The 22,752-nt window shown below is 37.1% G+C and overlaps 2 protein-coding genes across 2 annotated transcripts in view; both read left to right on the forward strand.

Annotated features, from left to right (window-relative positions):
• The first annotated feature begins 2,297 nt into the window (after positions 1–2,297).
• Positions 2,298–9,095, forward strand: LOC121959814 (serine/threonine-protein phosphatase 6 catalytic subunit). The gene is made up of 7 exons (XM_042509317.2): positions 2,298–2,480; positions 4,418–4,513; positions 4,898–4,963; positions 6,782–6,923; positions 7,024–7,103; positions 7,778–7,987; positions 8,076–9,095. Exons 1-7 carry the CDS (start codon positions 2,406–2,408, stop codon positions 8,322–8,324), a joined length of 918 nt encoding a protein of 305 aa, XP_042365251.1. The 5' UTR covers positions 2,298–2,405; the 3' UTR covers positions 8,325–9,095.
• A 2,423-nt stretch (positions 9,096–11,518) lies between these two features.
• scai (suppressor of cancer cell invasion) overlaps positions 11,519–22,752 on the forward strand; it is a 38,775-nt gene continuing 27,541 nt past the window's right edge. The window contains exons 1-4 of the mRNA XM_042509139.2: positions 11,519–11,816; positions 15,226–15,350; positions 20,456–20,551; positions 22,243–22,329. Of these exons, the coding sequence (XP_042365073.1) occupies positions 15,244–15,350; positions 20,456–20,551; positions 22,243–22,329 (290 nt within the window). The 5' untranslated portion in view covers positions 11,519–11,816; positions 15,226–15,243. The remainder of the gene's footprint in view (positions 11,817–15,225; positions 15,351–20,455; positions 20,552–22,242; positions 22,330–22,752) is intronic.

Raw genomic sequence — 22,752 nt, forward strand, 5'->3', positions numbered from 1 at the left:
GGCTGGTAAATTATGATGGCCAACAGAAACAATTCATCATGCACGGCATGGAGCACTGACAGTTGGATGTCTGGGTTTGGAAACTCCTCTGACAGAGTGTATAATCACTGGGTGGTGTTGGAGGTTGATGACAGGTTCACTTGGCAGCAGCTACATCTGAGCCTAAAAGATTAACATACACAGGATTCATATTCAACACATGCTTATCAACCAGAACATCATTATTTTCCCCTTATGTAATGCTAATCAAATCATTTGTCACACTGATTATTGTTATTATTTCTATTTGTTTTTTTTACAATTAAGAGTAAAATAATCTCTAATTTATCCTAATTATCAAAAGCAAGATAAAACTGTACCATGCATTTTTAACACTGCTTGATATTTACAAACACATTATACTAAGTTGCCATTTTAATATGTACACCTGCACAATCTGTCCATGCAGTAGTCCAATAATAAAATATTCCTCAGTTAAATTTAAAATATTCAGTGTTTGTTGCACTGTGTGCAATAGACGTGATTCATTTGTGATGTTTTTCTTGTATTATACTGAAAGGTATTTCTATTGTTTTGTCCACTGTTGAACATGATGGGCATGGGCAGATTTTAAGCAAATGGGCCCCTGGGCACAGATGTGCAGAGGGCCCTATTACCTCTCCTCCACAGGAGCAAGACACAGACTTTATAGTTGTTTAGCCTCCTCTTGTTGTTTTGCATTTCTCTGTAGTTTTGTGTCTGTATTCTCAGGATGTTTTGCTCCTTTTGTAATTGTTTTTAGTTTGCTTGTCATAGTTCTGCCTTTGTGGTCATTTTTAATCACGTTGCAGTTGCTTTACATCTCGTTTTAGTCATTTTTAGTGTGCATGTAGATGTGTTTTTTATCACATTGTGGTCATTGTGTGTCTTTGTTTTCATTTTTTGTGTGTGTAGTTGCTATCTATTTGTGGTCATTTTGTGTCTTTTTCTGGCCATTTTGAATCACGTTGTAGTTGCTTTTTGTAGTGACTTTGTATCTCCTTGTAGTCATTTTGAGTGTGGTTGTATTTGCTTTTCATCTCTGTGTGGTCATTTTGAGAGTGTATGTAGTTTCTTTTCATCTCTTTGTGGTCATTTTTAGTGTCTTTGTAGTTGCTTTCTGTAATTTTTTGATAATTTTGTGGTCAATTTGAATGTCCTTGTAGTTGCTTTGCATCTCTTTGTAGTCATTTAGTGTGAATTTTGTTGATTTTCATCTTTGTGTGGTCATTTTGAATACAATTTAGTCATTTTGCACCTCTTATAGTTGTTTTGTGTCTCTTTGTGGCCATTCACAGTCTCTTAGTGGTTGCTTTGTGTCTCTTTGTAGTTACTTTGCATGTCTGTAGTCTCTCTGTAGTCATTTTGAATCGTGTAGTTTTTCTGTGTATCTTTGCAGCTGTTCTACATTTCTTTGAAGTCCCTTTATGATCCTTTGCGGTCATGTTATTTTTCTTCGTGGTTACTTTGTCTCTCACTGGTAACTATGTGTTATTTTTTAGTGACAATTTGCAGGTGACAGTCAGAGGGGTCCCAAACACTATGGGCCCCTGTATGTGTGCCTGGTAGGCCCATTCAATAATCCATCCATAATGATTGAAAAAGAATATTTGGATCAGTAGATGCATTTGGTGGTGGTGGGTCTCCTAGATCATTTTGGTGTCCAAAGGGCAGAAAAATCTATACATCTGTTCTGACTTTTTAATACAACTGTGAAAGAGCTTTATGTCACAGTGAAAGATGTTCTTTTTCGCTACCACTTGGTGGCAATAGTGCTCTGTCCTGTGCTCTGTGCCCCAGGTTTGCCCTGGTGTTCTAAACCACAAGTTTAATGCATCATTTATGTACGATAAAATGCATTAGCAGTTGTAGGCCGTTCTAAATGACATATTACATAGAAAAAGGGACCAAAATAACAAATTAATTATAAAAACGAATGCATTTCCGGAGGCATGTGCTGTGGAGGAGACAGTTATTGTATCAGCAGGGGGCGATGTTACATTTGCTCCACGCACCAAACGCGATAGAAGAGAGCGTTAAATTGACTTCAGGTGGTTGTACCACTTTAACAATACCTTCGAAATAAAGGTTTTAAAACAGCTGCTGGTATTTTCTTCAATTGTTTTTTAAATGGAAAAAGTGAGGAAAATAAATTGAATATTCATTTTATATAGCAAACGTAATTTAATTTTAGTGTTCGTCATCACTAGTAGACTATCTCATTCACAAAAAGTTTTATTTTGAAGGTTTATACAGGATGTGGTTAACTGAAGACTTGACGCCGGTGATTAGAGCTGAAAATGAAGGAGCGGTGAGGAGGAAGAAGAAAAGGAACTTGCTAGCTAGCTAGCCGTCTTAGCAATCTTCTGGTTTGAAGCGTTTTGATAATGGCGCCTTTAGACCTTGATAAGTACGTTGAAATAGCGAGACACTGCAAATACCTTCCGGAAAATGATCTAAAGGTGGGTTTAAGTGGCTGAAATGAACGTAAGCTAAGGTTTGTTAATATCAGTGGAGGCTAACGGGACGAATAGACGGTGTTTGTTGAAGAAGCGTGGCTAATGTCTCAACTGCCCGGTCTGTTACTCGGAGGTCTACGGGATTGTTGTTATTTTAAAGCATATTTTACCAGCGTAACGGATAATTATTATCTTTACTTTACGAACACGATAATAAAATCAGGCCAGGAAAGCCATAGAAGAAGCGGTTCTGCTTAATGCTTCGTTAGCTAAGTTACTAGCTAAATGGTGAGATTCGTAAAATGGGAACCACGGCAGCACAAACCAAACAGCAGCTTACCGACATTAATATTCATAAGCAGTCTATTTCAGCAGCGAAGTGTGTCGTTTTGACCCGCCATATGTACTTAGATCAAATGTTACTTTTAAAATGTCAGCGTATATAAAACACTGATCCAGTGGCGCAGCAATGTTAGTATTTATTTTTGAAACAAGAATCTGCTACAAAAAATCTCCAGAGCTAAATCTGATAAAATTATTCATCCTTCTATCCAACCTGATCATGTCCGCTAACAGTTTATTTAGCAATCAGCAATGATACGTTCATGTTTTTATCATACACTCCGGTGCGTTTTATCTGTCACACTATAGTAAAATTAATACTAATTGCAGGACCACTTTATTGACTTGATTGTTCTCCAATATTACTGTAAATTAGTTTGTGCTCTACTTATTGTGCTACTTGTTTTTATCCTGTTTGGCCCCAGTGTTGAATGAAGTACCTGAAGGTCATGCTTCAGTAAAAGTACAAATATCTTACTATAAAATGACTCTGGTTGAAGTTAAAGTACCTTATTAGAATGTTACTCGAGTAAAAGTCTTAAAGTATTTGATATTTACTGTACTTAAGTTTCTTGATTTCTTTAAAACATGGGAAGAAGGCAATGAGCAACTTGACAAGAAATGACCCAAAAATTAGCACAAAAGTTTAATTTCTCCTATATTTTTTTTAAAATTCCCAATAATTTTTGCTATCTTTCTATAAACAATTTTGTTGTGTCATTGAGTTTTTTGCTCATTGTCTTTTTTCATGTTTTAAAAAAAAGGACATCTGAATGGAGAAAACTAAAACTGACATCGATTCAGGTTTCAAAGAGTTAAGTATCATAAGTAATTTTATGATATTAAATGTATAAGTATGAGAAGTAAAAGTACAGTGTCACAGTACAGTAAATGTTAAGGTAAAAGCAAGCAGTCAGAAATTAGAGAACTGTGTAGTTTATTTCTTTGTAACATACACCATCTTAAAAATGGATCATGCATACACCTGAAGAAAAGTCTTTTTTACAACTTGAAGGATTTAAAAAAAAAAATCCAGATTTTCTTTCCCGCCCATTCCTTTATTCGTTTGTTTGTCCCCTGCTCTCCTGTCCCTTCCTTGCCTATTTTGTAGTAAGTAACTAAAAATACTAAGGTATAATGTAATGGAGTAAAAGTAAAAGTTGACAGAAATATAAAAACTCAGGTGAAATACAGATACTCTTAAAAGTACAAATAAATATATGCACATATGGTGTAGTCACTATGTGGGTGCTGGTCTTGAGGTAATTTAATCCTTGAAAAGAACTGTTTCAGGAATATTAGGTAAATGATCTATCAATCACTTAAACCTCATGTCAACAGGTTTTTCTGGCTCGTCATTCATGACCTCTGCTCTGTTACTCAACAAAAACACAAACCCACTGTCACCTGCAGCATCCACGTCTGTTTTTAAGATTGAAAAGCTAAATTGTATTTGTTTTTCTTCCCTTCCAAGAGCTCCAATTATTCTAATTTATTATCATGGATGGAAATAGTTGACCAGTAAGCATACTGTGTCTTGCTGTTATTATGACGGCATGACCGTGACCACTAACTGTTGTTGTGTTTTACTTTTTCAGAGATTATGTGATTATGTTTGTGATTTACTGCTGGAGGAATCAAATGTTCAGCCAGTCTCTACTCCAGTTACTGTTTGTGGAGATATTCATGGTCAGGTAAGTCTCACTGACTTCTTTTTTTCCTTCTTTTTACCCCTCTAGGGATGACACATTAACCCCAGATGTTCGGAAATTTTAGTTTGTCCTTCAAAAATGTCTGAAAATCCAGCCCAAAGACTGAATTTGTTTATAGAGATGTGTTTTGAGCCATAAGGGCATGCACAACTGACTGTATTAGTAGGCAAAAAGATAAGCTGAAATATGAATTTCACAGCATTATTAATAAAAAGTGAGGCCAGACCAGTCATACCTTCAGTCACCCTAAGCAAATAGTTCCTAAACTTTTTATGCTTTAAAACATCTCTCCATAGGGGTAATGGTCTGTTTGGATTTCTCTTCAGTGAATCAAGAATAATTTTGTTCTTTAATGTCCCTCTTTAGTTTTATGATCTTTGCGAGCTCTTCAGAACTGGAGGCCAAGTTCCAGACACAAATTACATTTTCATGGTAAGTGAGTAAATTTTCTTGATTTAACTTTCAGCTGCAAAAGAAATAATAATACCACAATGATGCAGAGAGGCTGGATGTTATTTCCTTTTCTAATGATTTAGTCAGTCTGTGTGTAGATTTTAAGAGGTAATTCTCCCCATGATGCAGCATATAAATAAATAAATAAATACTAAATACATAGGTATATTTTCCTCATTTAAATACATCATACATGTAGATATTGTAACATATCAGAGATGATTGCCTTGAAATAAATACATGTATGTTATAATGACAAGGTTACGACTCGACATAGTGGTTTTTCAGGGCCGAAACCGATTATTTGTAGTAATGAGAGCAGTAACTGATATTTGGAACTAATATGTATTTACAATAAAAATGAAAATCTTGGAATCCTTGAGTTGGAATGCAACAAACTCCAATACAAGTCTTTGAATGCATTTAGCAAATGTTTAATCAAAACTTAAACTTTCAACATCATATACAGCAAGTTCCAAGCAACTTTTTTCTTTTAATAAAGTCAAGTGAAAATTTAAATTACAAAAAAAATAAAAATAGCTCCCTGAGGTTTTAATAAGTTAAAGGTCCCCTCATGCTGACACTTATTTTGCACTTATTAGTTAATTATTTTATTGGCGATTGTTAAAATGAAATGCTGATACAGATAATCGGCAGAATGCCAAATATCAGCCCGAATATTTGTCCAGGCCGATAATGTGTTGACCCCTAATTACCAAATTTAATGTGTATTGCAAATTGCAGAATCATCTGCATGATGGTGAAGTCAATTTTATGTATAGAGCCCAGTAACACAAATCATTAATGCATGAAGGGGCTTTAAGATTTGTACAATAATCTATACAACACTTTGTTCTTAGACCACTGATTTAGATAAGGGGATCACTCCCAAAAAACCCTTTAACATGGAAAACATATGCAGCAGGTATAGTATAGTATAACATAGTATAGCATAGCATAGTATGTTTGCATGCTAAAATTAGCCAGTTGCTGTAAAAAATGTGCAGCTGAGGCTGAGAGTGATATAATTAGTTTTTGCAGGTATCTGGTCATAAATCAGAGCACCGGACAAATTAAAAATTTGATCAAGTTATTAGATTTCAACCCAAGGAGAACATGAATGTCTTAGCCAAACGTCATGGCAATCCATCTAACAGTAGTCTAGTTATTCAACTCAAAACCACAAATGTCAGCCTCATGTTGGCTGTGAGAGGAACAGCCGAAAGGCTCACCAAAACCATTAAGATTCATCCCTTAGGCTGCATGGATATCTGTACCAAACATCATAGCTGTCCATCCAATAGTTGTTGAGATATTTCAGTCTGGACAACAGAGGTGGACCAACCAACAGACAGACTAGCTGACCATCAGACCAACACTGCCATCCCTAGAGACACGCTAATACCTAAAAATAACTTTCCAAATGAAGTGTGCAGAGTTTTTAAGAACCAAGATCCACTGATTTGTTTGTCCCAAATATCTCTACTACTAGTCAGCCTTCTTTCTATGACTTAATGTAGCTGAATCCATAACTGAGCTACATACAGAGGCTTTAGAAACTTTTTGCGCACCTCATGGTATTGCAGATGTAATTATAAGTTAATAATGCCTTAATGAGCGTGATTTTCTTGGCAAGAAGCAAAGTTAACAAACAGGTTGAGAGTAACTGCAATTCTTCTGTACCCGGGTTCTTCATATGCGAAGACGCACTGTATCCTGGAAGCAACTGTGTTTGAATGAATATATGGAGTCTCTGTAATGTTTTGCACTCACTGATGGGTTTTTTCCCTCCTGCAGGGAGACTTTGTAGACAGAGGATATTATAGTTTGGAGACATTTACACATCTGCTAGCTTTAAAAGCAAAGTGGCCGGATCGTATCACACTTCTACGTGGAAACCATGAGAGCAGACAAATAACCCAAGTGTATGGCTTTTATGGTAAGCACACAGGCTTCACGGTTACTTTTATATATGCAAAAGATTTCTGTTTCACAAGCTCATCAGACAGTGTTGTTGTGTATGTTCTGATTATTTTTAGATGAGTGCCAAACAAAATATGGAAATGCAAATGCCTGGCGGTACTGCACAAAAGTGTTTGACATGCTGACTGTGGCGGCTGTAAGTTCATTCATGATTCTTTCACATTTGGTTACATTATTTTCTTGTGCCTTTTTGGATGGATGTGTGTAAAGCTATAAGTGTAACTCCACAGGTGCATATTTTAATAAATGTTTTTCCTACCTTCCAGGGTCCCACTGGTTTTCCTTAATTTCAGTACATTATCAAAATCAGCCCAAGGAGATTTGAAACTGGCCCAACATATCAAATGTGTCATAATTAAACACGTCTGCATTGATTTGAGTTAAGCATACTTGAAGTTTTAATAGTGTTAAAATGGCAAAATAATCTCTGCTTTTCTTTCTGGTGGTGCATTCACATGCTGAAGTTAAGGTCTGATGACAATTTCACCATTCAGCTGCCACATAGCATTACATGTATAAGCTTTTATTTCTGGAAACTCAACAGGGAATACACACCATCAACAGACATAAATGCCATAAGTGTGCGCGCTTATTCCCATCTGATGAACATCTGTAATTACCAGGTGTATTACTCAATAGCAGGGAGGTTTGCGAACCTTCACTTTGGAATGTAACTGGTGTACACTAATTTACCTACTAAGATTTTTGCAGACATCAAAGCTGATCAAGATTATATTATGAGTCATGTTTGCTGTGACTTTATCAGAATTTTCTGATTTTCTAATGCCATCTCTAAATGTCTATCCTCAGTTGATAGATGAGCAGGTCCTGTGTGTCCATGGTGGTCTTTCACCAGACATCAAGACTTTGGACCAGATCCGGACCATTGAGCGCAACCAGGAGATTCCCCACAAGGGGGCCTTCTGTGACCTCGTGTGGTCAGATCCAGAGGATGTGGACACTTGGGCTATCAGTCCACGAGGTGCAGGCTGGCTTTTTGGCTCCAAGGTCACTAATGAGGTATGTTGTATTGTCAACATTTGGAACTAATCCATCAAAACACCTGGAACACCAGTTGTATGAAAGTAATGCTCAAATCTTGTTTTAGTTTGTGCACATCAACAACCTGAAGCTCATCTGCCGCGCACATCAGCTGGTTCATGAAGGCTACAAGTTCATGTTTGACGAGAAGCTGGTGACCGTGTGGTCGGCGCCCAACTACTGCTACCGTTGCGGAAACATCGCCTCCATCATGGTCTTCAAGGACGTCAACAGACGGGAGCCCAAGCTGTTCCGCGCCGTCCCAGACTCCGAGCGCGTCATACCTCCCAGAACAACCACCCCCTACTTCCTCTAATGACAGAAGCTAGTTATCTCTCACCATCCTTTTTGGAGAGCTCAACTGTCAAACTTAGAAATATATTTAATAAAATTCATGGAAGGAGCATCCGTTTCAGGTCCACAGCATCTCTAGCAAAGGGTTTCTTCCAAGGCTACAGTCTGTTTGTTCACTTTGTTCTGTCACAAAGGAAAAAACACCCTCCTCTACCACCAATGAGAAATTCATACTTTTTAAATGTATTCATATTTTAATAATCAGAACATTTTTAATGGTTTAATTTTGATGTTATGTATCCCATTGAAACAAAATACCATTAAGCTGGTGGTAACTGCCAATAATACGTGTTCAAATAAAGTTATATATATATTTTATTTATCATTGTATCAGTTAAATGTCATGGTTGCCTTTTGATAGACAGGACTACTTTTCTTCTTGTAGGATGTCAGTTTCTGGAATCAGAAAATAAACTTTGCTCCTGTTCTAACACGGACTATAAACAGCTGCTGAGCCACCAGCCCTACAGCATTCTGCCTTAAGTGTGGGTTTCTTTTTTTAAGCATCATTTATAAATTTGTTCTTAAGTATCTGTTACTACTACACAATTTTTATGATAGTGTGATAAGTTGCTGCTGCAACAGTGACTTTTATAAGCAATATTTAAATTTAAAACAAAATTTACAGTGCATTACCTTGAATAGCTCAGCTCAGTGGTTGTATTTGTAGCAGACTGGTTCTATTTGACATTGTTCCCCTGTTTTGTAATTTCAATAAAACATTATTCATTAAGTCTTGTGAAAAGTAGTAACTTCAACTACAAATAAATTGTTATAATGTAGTCCTAAACATTGTGAAATATGAGCCAAAACAATATGATTTTAGCGGTATCACCAAGTCATTGTTTTGTAAGTCACAAAGTAAGTCTCAAGTCTTTGCGCTTAAGTCCCAAGTCTTAAACTTTGAGGTTTGAGTGCTAAACAAGTCATAATGGGTTCCTCAACCAAAAATAATGCCAATAATAAAGTTTATATATATATATACACTTTTTAAAACCTATTTGTTAAATGGTGTGTTAAAACATTAATTAGCTAAGCTAATGTTTGTTGTGAAGTATTAGCATGCTACTCAATGTTAGTTTTTGTCTCAACTTCCTGTTCTTTGTGTAACTTCAAACACTGAACCAAGTTGGAAGTTTTGCATCATGTGTATCTTTTGGCTTGGGGGAAAGGTATTTTAAGTAAAAAGGCTCAAGTCTAAGTGAAATTACGAGTCATTAGCGTTTAAGTCAAGATCCAAGTTTTCTATCATTCTCTCATGTCAAGTCTAAAGTCACCAAATTTGTAACTTGACTCTGACTCAAGTCCACACCTGTGATAGGATCATTGTGATGTGGCTTCAGTGCACACGGTGCATCAGAGGTTGTCCTTTCTTTCCAGCCTGCATGGTTCATGTTTTGACCTGTGCAACCTCGAGGCAACAGCACTCCCCGAGGGCAGTACCCCTCTGAGCAGGACAGTGCACCATGCCACACCAGAAAAACTTCTCAGGAATGTCCACAGGAACTTGACAAAAAGCTCAAGGCATTGACTTGGCCTCCAAAGTCCCCAGATCCAAATCTGATCAAGTATTGATGGGACATGCTGGTACCTCAGAGGTGCCCCAAATCCACAGTGGGGTCTCCTTGGTGGTCGTGGTCTTTGTTGTGCTGACGCTGTGGTCCTGTCTGTGGCTGCGCCTGTGTCGTGGGCCTTGGTTGCACTGATGCCGTGATCCTGCTTGACGCCAACTTCTACTGCCATTATTATTATTCATGCCTCCACTATTAATATATACATGGGACTGTTATCCACACTTCCGAAATTTGCATGTAACATCACATGCTATCATAAATTGCATTTATTAATTGTGCGTATCACTATTGTTATATGTTATGTTATTGTTACCATTATTGCTGTGCATCTCTCTCCCTCTGTCTTCCTCCCTCTCTTTCTCTCTCTCTCTTTCTCTTTCCATCATGTAATTACTGTAATTTAATTTATATTTATGACATATATTGCACCGCTGTCCATCCTGGAAGAGGGATCCCTTCTCAGTTGGATCTCTAGAGGTTTCTACCATTTTCCCCCCCATAATAGTTTTTTTTTTGGGAGTTTTTCCCAGATGATGTGAGGATCTAAGGGCAGAGGGATGCCATATGCTGTAAAGCCCTCTGAGGTAAATTGAGATGTGTGATAATGGGCTTTATAAATAAAATTGCCTTGACTTGACTTGGTTCTGCAACAGTGTTTGGGTGGGTTGAGCATGTCAGGTGGCATCCGCATGAATGTCAGCACCCAAGGTTTCCCAGCAAAACATTGCATTGTAACAAGATGATCAATGCTATTCACTTCACCCAACAGTGGTTTGAATGTTTTAACTGATTTATGTATAAGTAGGATCTCACGTATTTATATGCTCTCATCACACCAGGCTCCTCCTCCTTCGTGCTCCTCATCAGACAGCTCCTCCTTCAGCTCTTCCTCAGACTTTCATGAACAAAGCAGAGCAAAAGGAAAGAACCAATAGTACTGTAGTTGAAGTGTTGGTTTTATTGGTCAATTATTATGGATTAGTATTAGTTAATGAGATTGATAACTGATATTTTGAACGGATATGCATTTACAATAAAAAAAAATAAAATTCTCTCTGTCAATATTTAGAATTTGGAATGGAACAGACACTAACGCAAAACTTTAAACATCATATACAGCAAGTTCCTTGCAACTTCTTTTTTTAAAGTCAGAAAATGTAAAAAAAAAAAAATAAAATAAAATAAAAATACCTCCGTGAGGTTTTGCAGAGTAAAATATTCTCTCGTGCTGACACTTAATTAATTAATTTGATCGGCGATCATTAAAATAAAATGCCGATACAGGTAATCTGCAAAACGCCAAATATCGGCCGGGTCCGATAATCTATTGACCCCAAGTATGAATGAATATTAAAATTTATGAATTGCTCACATAAAGGAATATATTTGATCTTGATTCAATTTTGTAAGTATTCATGTTTGATTGCTGCACTGTACTGCCAATAAAGCTGGACATTGTAATTAAAACTCAATCTTTTCATGTTTCCCATATTGTAAAAGGCATGACCCCTGTTATGTATGTAGGCGTTCTGTTTGCGGTGAGGCTTTTTATTTTGAAAACGTTGCCCCGGAAGTAGCTAGCCAGTCATAGTGGAGCGGAGCCAGCGGCTGTCCTCGCCCTGCCTCCTGTCTCTGACTGACCTGTCACAGGACAACATCCTCTCCCACAGAGTCCGCTGGCGTTTAGGATAGAGCGAACAGCAGTCGGGTCCACGCTGCGGGGGGACACGGCTCGGTGGACAGTGGTCCAGTGTCTTTAACACACAGTGAGATGCGAGGAAAAGCGCGCTTCACCTCCACAGCTCGTCGTGGCTTCTGCACTGATTTCTGAGAAGCATCACTGTGCTCCTCCTGTTCATCAACGTTAGCCGGCTGGCGAGGTAAGGAGACATTGGAATTACACAAGCAGGGGCTGTTAAAGCCTCTGCAGCCGGGCTGTGTGACCTGCCTGTCTTCACGGACACACGTTAGCTCCCGCTGCTTATCTTTGTTAGACATTCATATCCAGATGTTGTGCCGTGCGGTCACTTCAGTTAGGCGACGCTGGCGACGATACAAGGCTAATAACGCCAGGTACAGAGCAGTTATGTTACAGCTACGGCCCAAATAAGCTTGCACTCATTAGCAGCTAGTTATGTAGATTAATGTTGACCGAGTTCATAGCTGTCAACGTTAGTTTGCATTACAGCTGAGTTAGCTAACCAGCGATATTAAATGTAGCTAATATTTGAGGAACAATGCACACGCTGGTTGTTTTCTGGTGATTTCTGTGCATGTTTGTAATGAAGTGCTGTTTCTCAAACCCGTTTCAGTCACAGGTTTTATGCATTTATTTTGTCTTGTCGTCAAAGGCTCAGTGTAACGGGTTTTTCTGCAACCATTGTGGTGGCAAACGTCCCGTCATTTTCCCGCTGGAGAGACCTTTCTACGTAACTGACTGAGAGCTCTGCGATGTCTAAAGACAAATGTCAGCACATTCAGTCAGTTTAGAGCAAAATGACCACAAATAGTTTTTAATGTTTGTTACTGAGGGACACTGAAGCCACGCAAGTGTTTAGGACCCTTACTTAACCCTTTGACACCTAGACAGACATCGCTTTTCTTGTGCTGCCTTCAGACACCTCTCACAAAGAAACTAGTAGGTTTAGAAAACTATTGTTTTTAAACTTGAGGAAAAATTTGCAGAAAACTATATTTAAAATCATCAAAATTGTATATTTAAGACCATTTTACAGAATTATTAATTTTATTATACATTTTAAGCCATTTTTTCAAATAATTTCCTTGCATATTGTGTGTGTGTGTGTGTGTTGTTTTTTAACCTTTCTGTTTTTGTTTATTGGAGGGGCGATTTTATTTTATTTATGTATTTCTTTATTGCGAATTTTCAAGTAATGTTTTTTTACTTATTTCTTTTAAGTTTTGGGGTCATTTCTCCTTAAGTTCCTCATTGCTCTATTGCCATTTTTTTTTTAAAGAAATTAAGTCAATTTGCTCTTCACAGAAACCAGTAGATCTAGGAGATTATTGTCAAAAAGTTAGGGAAAAAATCCCAGAAAACTATATTTATTATCATGAAAATTGTATATTTAAAATGTTGTTACAGAATTCTTATTTTTAAGTCATTTCTCAGTCATTTTTCAATTAATTTCATTGTTTATTTGTGTGTGTGTGGTTTTTTTTAACTTTTCTGTTTTTCTTTGTTTTGGGGATAGAAAAAAAAAATCAGGTAATTAAAAAAAACTGAAAACTAATCCATGTTTAATTTTGGGGTCATTTCCTCTTAAGGCGCTCATTGCTTACCATGTTTTTGAAAGAGGTGGCTCAGTGGATAAAGCAGGCAACCTATATATGAAGGCAGTGTCCTTGCCGCAGCGGCTGTGGGTGCGATTCCAGCTCATGGTCCTTTGCTGCATGTCATCCCCTCTCGCTCCCCCTTTCACGTTAGCAATCTTCTGTCCCATCTAATAAAGGCAAAAAAAGCGAAATCAAGTCAATTTGCACAGGTCTTAAGGGGTTAATGATATCATATGTAGGCTGAAGGCTTCAGAGTAGAGCATTGTTTAGAGAAGATTCCCTGCAGCAGCTAACCTGCTAACTTTCTCTGGCTACATTCACAGCTTCCCTTCATCATATGTAGACACACACAGACACATGCAGCTATAGTCATTTCCTAATAAACGTTTGACTGGCAGCACATTATTTAAATAAGGCTCAACCGTAGCTGAACGCTGTGACCTGACTGTGTGCTGCCTTGACCTGATTGCACATCTATCTTAGCAAAGTGGAGGTTGCAGCCACTGTGAGAGTGAAATCTGGGACAGCCCAAGTCAACCTAGAAAAGGTGACCATGTGACGTGTTTCCTCCATAGTTTCTTACTTCTATTCATATTTAAGTGGGGCAACCAGTAAGACACTCGGATATCTGCAACTAGCAATGCCTGTTTGGTGGAAGTTTGGATATCAGCATGTTATATCGCAGTAGGTTCATGTTGCTGGTTGCAGTGCACCTTTTGTCTGTTTGATGTATTAACAAATCACAAATTTGAATTGGTACCAGTGGTACTTTGGTTTAAGAGGTAAGAGCGAGTAATTATATGCACGTCATGTAGTAGAGAAGGCGATCAACTGACAGTGTACATCAAGAAAAAGGTAACACCCACACACTTACTCCACACAAGTTTAATCAAGACAATGTTTTCATCCTACTTGGATCTTCATCAGATCAAAATGTTTGAAAAGATGAAACCACACCTATGTTCATACACAGTGCACACCAATAGGCTGACAAGCTGTATGGTGGCTGGTTGGGTTAACCATCTAAACCACTCAGGGCGGTATAACAATGGACATTCAACAAATAACATATAAAATATGTAGAAAAATCATTCATAGGGAAAGAAAACAGTGACATCAAAGCATTAAATCAAAATGCTTCGTATCAAAATTAATCTTTATATAAAAATACTTTATGCTGAAATACTCATTCAAATTCAGTCATTTGGTGATGTATCACCTGTGTTCAAAATAATTTCATTTTAAACCTTTAAAACCTGGAACAACATAATTTTCCTGATCATTTTGGATACCTTTGACGAGTATTTCAGTCTTTGAACCCTGAGGATATTGGAGTAATTTCTTTTTTTCAAAAATTATGGGAAAGAGGCAATGAGCAACTTGTTAGAAAATATTTCACGGATTTCAATCTGTCCCATCAATAAATTAGTCGATTTAGAAAATTATTATTTTTTAAAGCTAAGGAATAATGTTTAGGTGAAAGAATTTTTAAAAAGTTAGGGGGAAACTGTTATTATGTTACAAAATTACTGACAATTTTTGTTAATTTTTTTCCAATTTTCATTTTTTTAACTTTAAATTGTTATTGTTATTGTTATTATTATTATTATTATTATTATTATTATTATTATTATTATTATTTATTCATGAAGTTATTTAGTTATTCATTAATTTTTGTACAAACTTTCAGATAATTTTCTTGCACTTTTTAAAAACTTATTTCTTGCTAATTTTTGGGGTCATTTCTTCTCTGATTGTTCATTGCTTTCTTCCCATGTTTTTGAAAGAAATCTAAATAATTTGCTCTGGTTTCAAAGAAAAGGGTTACAGTTAGGGGAGAACAGAAATAATATCATATACATGCACGCAAAAGACACCCCTCTAAAGTTGACCCTGCTTCCGGTATTTTTTAGCTGCTCCTAACTAACCAGTATTTTTCATGTACTACCTATCCTCAGTTCATATACAGTGTTTCTTTTTGTTTGTAATCAGGTGTGAAAAGTCAGTGTCATGACTGGAGCTGAGACTGAGGATGATATTCCATTAGGCGAAAGGAAGACTGTCACAGATTTCTGCTATCTCCTGGACAAGTCCAAACAACTATTCAATGGGCTAAGGTCAGTTTTTACTCACTCTGTTCTCTTCTGTCTGCTGGATTGCATTTTGTAAATAAGCATTGACTTGTAGTGAGCAGCTAGTTGTAGGAAATACAAAGGAAGCACGTTCATACTCGATGATGTTCGTTCAGTGTCAATGTGAAAATAGCGTGGCATTTTTGTGAGAGTGTGCAGGTCAGGGTGGTGGTTTGGTGTGCAGAATAGAGTGACTTCCATGTGGGTGAATGGAGTGTGTCCTGTCACAATCTAACAGGTAACGTTCACTTTAAAAAATAAACCTAACCATACACCAGATCCGTCTTGGCACCAATACAAAGGGGTCCGCTTTAATATTACACACACTCGTAGCTATGTGCATAAAATAAGCTTTTCTAAATCAAGCTTTAAAAATAATCTACTTTCATATGATTTTCTACTTTCATCGAGTTTGTTTTTTTTAATCAACATCAGTCCTAATCATAAATATCAAAATGTCATTCATTTTTTAAAATTTTAACCCTTAAAGTGCCTTTTTTTCATGATGCGACTATGTTTTTAGATGGGAAAAAAAACCCAAAAATGAATTATTTTCAATATACTACATGCTAAGTAGATTTTTTTTTTTTGCTGATCACTGCCTGGGATATGTCAGTGATTAGCAGCAACATTGATTGTGACAGTGCACCTAGTGGAAATAGCACGTATTTATAAAATGTCACTTTGAATGAGTTTCAGTGGAGCATTTTTTGCACTCAACAGTCTGAATGTAACAATTTAGTTTCCACGGTGTAATTTAAACTTAATGTAGGAGCTGAGCTGGAAATTCACAGATTAAACAAAAATACACAATCTTGGCAAAATGAATGCCATATGCATGAACACAGCCAAAATTACAGAATAATAAAAATGACACAGTCCCTAAGGGTTAAGCAGGTCAGGTATCTGACATAATGTGACAGATCCACATTAAATTCAGTTTCTTCATCAGTGGATATAACATTTATTTATATCAAGTTGCATTTATTTAGTCACGGTGTGGTGCTGACCATCCCTCTCCATTGATAAACACTAAGTTCTGTTGTCCATTAACGCGGCCACAGTTAACAAGGCATTTCTATGTCTGAATAACTGCTTTTTACTTGGAGATAAATAAAATGATGTCAATAATATATTAACACAGTAACACACAATAATAAATGCACGTTTTCAGATTTGTTTTTTGTCTGATTTCATACACCACCTTCATACACCTCAACCACGTAGATAAATAATGTTGGTACTAAACATTATGCAGATTTCCATCACAGACTTACAGAAAACTGAAGCAATATTTTGGAAATGTTGATAAAACATATTTGCAAGATGACTGCGTTTCCATTGAGTGATGTTCTGTGACTTCCAAGAAGCATGGTGATGGATGTTCGAAACATTAGCAGCTTTATTTCTATTGCAGCCACCACACTAGCCGTCATTATTTCCAATCCAAGGCCACATAGGCGTGATATGAAGCCATAATGGAAAGACAAGCCCCTTAAAAGTGGGAGAGGCCACCTATGAGGGATTTCTGGGAGGTGATTTCACGGAGGAATTGTACATCTGTTCAACTTTTGAAGAGTTAAAATATGGCTTTTTCAAATTGCCTGAAATACCACCTCACATGAGCGTAAAAACTTTTTATGTGATGAATGGGAGTTCCGTCGAAATTGACATGTTTCCATTAGACATATTTTATGTATGCACAGTTTCAATTTGTGTAATTTGGAGGTTAATGGAAACCCATTTATGGTGAGGGATTTTGCAGACAAGAGTGGCTCTTGTTTGAAAGATTGTCTGCATGCTCTTAACCTCTGTCTCGCTGAGAAGCTGAAACCAAATATTATGTGTATTATTATGTTTTATTATTAGTTCCATCAGCACCTTTATCAACTGAAACCCTTTCTGGAGTTGTGACTTCTTCCTAATAACATAAAAAAATAGTGATGTTGAATATCAACACAACTGAGTATAATTTCTCCTCGTCATTGGCTTTTGCTGCATTGCAGTGTCTTCTTCAGGTAACAATGTTAAACATAATAGCCTTTATATAAGATGCATCACTGACATGGATTGACACGCACTATTGAAGGCTATTTTGACTTTCCTGATCTGGAAATAGAAACCTTTTTTTCTTGTGATTATGTAATTGAAGCAATTATCAGCTCAGTATCACTGACCTATTTACACCATTTATAGGGTAATTGTAATTGGTTGAAGATTTTTTTGGTGCTCTGCTATCAGAGTTGCACGCTGTATTCTCAAATTTTTTAGCAGCCTGAGATTTTGAACATTGACTAATAACAGTAATAAAAGATCAATACAATGACATTTCTGTCATTCATTCCTTGTGTTGGATTGATTTGTAGTTCCATTTCCAATTTGCTGCCAATTCCATTTAGAAGATGTATTCAAAAGTGATCAAAAAGGGGAAGCTACTTTTCTCCAGTTTCAATTAGCTTTTTTGCTTGGTATTTTCATTAAATGATCTTGACTTCTTAATTCTTCAGGGAGAACTACAGGGATACAGTGCCGTACAACTCAAAGGGACTTCATATCTAATTTGCTGAAGCACTTTACATACAATTTCCCAAAATACAGTTATTTACCAACAGTTTCCAAAAAATGTGAGTGATTTTTATCAAAGACTCCCCACTGTCTCCAGCATATCTGATATGTAATTTCTTATGTCTTTCACCTTGAGTGTGAATAAATAAATAAATAAATAAAGAATAATAATAATAACAATTCAATTAATTTATTTCGACAAGATTTTTGAACTGACCCATTGGAACCAGAGTATCAGTCTTCATGGTACATTACAATATGTTCCATCTGTATGGTGCAAAGAATCCTAAAGCACTCTCTCCCAAATCAAGGTCTTTTTTTTTCTTCAGGAAAAGGACTGAGATTTTTAAGTGCTCAGTTTTGCTGCTGACACTGATTGCAACACAGAAAAACAAATGTAGTTTGGGATTTTGAGAATGCAACTAAAAAGGCCTCTCTCTGGAGCACAGTAGGGAATATTTCTAGCTTGCCCGGTCCCTGCAGAGTAAATAACAGGTTTGCTTCCAACTTGAAACTTTATCAATGTTTTAATGCAAGCCGAGATCCAGAGTCCGATTGACTCTCGCATTCTTTGTGTTTTTGTTGTGATATTGTTACAGCGGATATCACAATAAGCTTAGAAAGACTGTAGAGTGCAAACAGACAGATTGGCCATCTGGAGTAGCAGGAGTCGGTGAGCCTGTCATCTGGTGGCAAGCCAAGCAGGACAAGACTGCCAGAGAGAGAGAGAAAAGGGCCAGGCTCCCGAGCTGGAGTGACACATGGATACATATGATTCAGTGACCAGAGAGTTTAGATAGATAAACTGCTCCCTGTTTTTTTTACCCTGTCACCTTGGGTTTGGTACATCCTGTTTGCTGTGATCTGAGTTGAGAGTGACACACACACACAGTTTGAGGTGTGTTAGTCAGATCTGATGCTTCATTCTCTCATCATATTTGAATCACTGTAAGAGCTGACTGACAGACTGGATCATCAGCATTTAAAGGGCTCACAAATTCAGAGCCATGTGAAATGATTGAAATAGTAGAACACCTTTACTGAGGTTTTCAATTAATTTTGGCCAGAGCTTTTTTTGTTACCAAACTGTGGTGGTTTTCATATTTGGTCCATAGTATCTTTATGTCTTCTATAACAGAAATTACTTACAGAAATACAGAATTACAATTTTGATAATCTGTTAAAAGTAAATATAATTTTTCAAAACACACTTTAAACATTCACTGGTTCCAGCTTCTTGAATATGATGGTTTACTGCTTTTCTACATTTGATGCAATTAGTTATGAACTGATTGTCTTTAAGTTCATAACTAATTACAAGCTATTTAATTACTGTCCTCCTGGGCTCTTGTAATGGACATTTTTACAATTGATCGTTTAAAGCGATAGTTTACCCAAAAATGAAAGTGAAGTCATTATCTACTCACCCTCATGCTGATGGAAAGTCGGGTGAAGTTTTGTAGTCTATGAAACACTGCTGGAGGTTCACATGGAAAAGGTGTCGCACTCATCTCCCAAACAAATGAAGCAAATGGTGACTAGGATTCAGAAGTTTAAAAAATGCATAATAAAACCACAAAATGTTTCCATACTGCTTGTCTGAAGTAATCCAAGTGTCCTGAAGCCCCAACGGGCCAAGTTGTTTTGAAAAATCTCACTAGTGTCACGTTTTTAGCCTTGTCGTAGCCTGTAGCTCCTAGTGTGGGAGTCACGATCACATATGCGCGCTCACGCAAGACCAACGAGAGCTCATTGTCTCTGCACATAAAATACTTACAGGTCATAAAGCCAAGTAAGTATTGATGGCATTCACTTTTATGTACAAATTATTGCTCACTTGAAAGAACTGAAAGGTCAGGGCTCCTCCTTTGTCAATCCAAAATCCACCCTCATTTACTCTGATGATGTGTGCTCGGCCTGGCCGAATGTTGGGACCGATATTTGGCATTTTGCGCATTATCTGTATTGGTATTTTATTTTAATGAGCACCAATACAATTAATTGATTAAAAAGTGCAAAGAAAGTGTCAACACGGGAGGAGCATTTACTTTGTAAAACCTAAGGGAGATGTTTGTATTTATTCATTTTTAATTTAAATTTTCACTTGACATAATAATAAAACATAAAAAAAATTAAAAAGTTGCTGGGAACTTTTTGTATATGAAGTTTCAGTTTTGATGAAACATTTTTCATCAAATCAAATTTAAACAAAGTTTTGTGATTGAGTACATTATTATCCTAGTGCTAAATAATGGCAAATATTTTCATTTTATTGTAAGTTCATATAGGTTCCAAATATCTGTTAATGGTCTTAATAACTACCAATAATGGGTATCAGTATCGGCCCTGAAAAAACAATATCCGTTGACCCCTAGAATTTAAGCACCTTGACTGTTAGCAGCTGCATGTCTTAAAATATTTGAATGTTCTGTTATTTGCATTCTGATTGATTGTACAGCTGAAAGTATTAAAAGATTATACGTATGTGACTGTCTCTTTTCTCTCCTCCTCTAATTTTGCTGCAGAGACCTTCCTCAGTATGGACACAAGCAGTGGCAGTCCTACTTTGGACGGACTTTTGATGTCTACACGAAGCTGTGGAAGTTTCAGCAGCAGCACAGGTTATTTCCATCTCTCATTAGTCCACATTGCTCTCCAAGTTGTCATAGGTAGATGAGGAGTAATGTGTTTCAGGGTAGAACCCCCTGTCAAACTGAGAGTGTGGCGTTATGATTCAGCAGAATAAATACAATTATTGAGTTCTGATGCAACTTAATCATGTAGTATTTATTTACAGATGACTTTCCAATCATTATAATACTGTTAAACTTTTCTGAAAGTCAGCCAAAAAAAGAAAAAAAAAGAATATTAAAGAGACAAACAAACAATCAACAACATCAACAATCAACAACAATGTGACATACTTTCAAATACTAGGTATAATAATATAATATACAGTTGTGTGGACATTTTTGGATTATTTTCTTATAATTCTCTCTGTCTGTCTCTCCCACTCTCTCTTTTTTCTTTTAGCAAATTTTCATGTCATTTAACTGCCACCTAATTTCTTTTTGCATTTCTTGTCAAGTTTGTCATTGCCTTGTTTCCCTATATTTACCAACAAAATCAAACCAATTTGCTTAAGTTTAAAAGATAAAAGCGCTTGTGAAAAGGCGTCTGAACACAGCACAAGAAGTTAAAGTGATGTTTCAATGATGAACTTTTCTTTTTTCCAGAATTACATACTGCACCTCTAACAAAAAGACAAAAGCATATGTAATGGCCCAGACACACTAAACTGACATTAAAGAACCAGTATCAATAAAGGCTAACTGATGTGTTGCCTCACTTTGCCTGTGCCTTGGCCAAAAAGTTGCGCTTGAAGTCACTACAAAGACTACAGCTGACAGCCTACCAGGAGGTACACTCTGCACCTGCAGTGCCCCCTTCCTACCCCTTTACTTTCCACACCCTTGCTTGGACTACACACATCTTTGAAGTCAACCTTCATTTTCATCTCAAGTACACACTTGTAAAGTTTCGTAACTGCACCTTACACGGTTTTGACGCTATCATGGTGACAAGATCTATTGACAGACAAAATACTCAAAACTGGTTTTGTGGTAGTTTCTGCTGCAATATGTGTCAACAGGACATAATTTTACCTTAATACACACAAATCACAAAGTGAAAACAATACCAGCAGTTGCTACTGATGTAGTGAATCATTTTAGCTAAAGAGCTCAATGGCTGAAAAAATAATGTAACTTAATATAACAAGTGTGTCTCTATGTGTCAGCCCTGTGATCGTCAGGCAACCTGTCCAGAGAGTAACCTGCTTCTCACCCAATGTCAGCTGGGAAAGGCTCCAGCCCCCCCCTGCGACCCTGAATAGGATAAGCTGTCACAGATAATTAATATAACAAGTTTGTTTATATCTCTGGCCCTCCTGACTTAAGTTGTTTGTTTGCTATCCTCATGTCCATTTCTCTTCTTGGCACAGCTTTGCCTAAGCTGAACAACCAATCACAGTGATCCCTCTTACTTACTGGCTCGACCACAGATTTAACACGCAGAATCAGCCAAATAATAACTGTCATGGGCCAGCTTGTGTCAACGGGGGCGACAGACGCTCACCAACGACCTGATGTTGACCGACAGCCGACCGTCAGCTTGGTGTGTCAGGGCCTTAATAGGCGATGACTTGTTACAGTGTCATTGTTCTGTCACATTCTGGTGCCAGATGTTCTGTCACATTCTGGTGATTTTTTTTCTCTGGTGCTCAGTGTTTCATGTGTTCATTTATTGACAGGCAGGTTCTGGACAGTCGGTATGGCTTGAAGAGATGGCAGATTGGGGAGGTTGCATCCAAAATTGGACAGCTTTACTACCACTACTAGTAAGTCAAACTATGTCTCGCCCACACACATTAACCACGTGATTTCACTGTCTCACTGCTGTCTGTTCTTTAACAGTCATTGATAAAAAGCTGGGTGGGTAGTGGGTGTAGAAACAAAAATACATAACCTTAATTTAATAGTGTAATTGAACTCTAATAATCTAATAGTGTGACTTCAATGGTGTTGAAAAAAACACTCTAAACAAGGTATGGCATATATAATTGAGGACTTATGGCTTCATAATACAAGTTTTTGACAGTTAGCAGAATGTTTGTGTTTGTGAGAAGGTGCATTGCGGACAAAAGCTTTACCTTACTCCACAGTTGGCAGCAGAAATGCAACAAGAAACTCAGCAATGCATTGGCAAAGGTGGGGAAGAATAAAACTGCGAGCTGGAAAACAGATGCAAATAATACAGAATT

The sequence above is a fragment of the Plectropomus leopardus genome, chromosome 20 (genome assembly GCF_026936395.1).
Source record: "Plectropomus leopardus strain MGB_pleo_1.0 chromosome 20, ASM2693639v1, whole genome shotgun sequence".
Taxonomy (NCBI): domain Eukaryota; kingdom Metazoa; phylum Chordata; class Actinopteri; order Perciformes; family Serranidae; genus Plectropomus; species Plectropomus leopardus.

Excerpts from the sequence above, each read along its gene's own strand:
- LOC121959814 (XM_042509317.2), top strand. The coding sequence starts at position 2,406 with ATGGCGCCTTTAGACCTTGATAAGTACGTTGAAATAGCGAGACACTGC. Across the intron at positions 6,924-7,023 it reads CCAAGTGTATGGCTTTTATG|ATGAGTGCCAAACAAAATAT; the intron begins GTAAGCACACAG and ends GATTATTTTTAG. Across the intron at positions 7,104-7,777 it reads ACATGCTGACTGTGGCGGCT|TTGATAGATGAGCAGGTCCT; the intron begins GTAAGTTCATTC and ends GTCTATCCTCAG.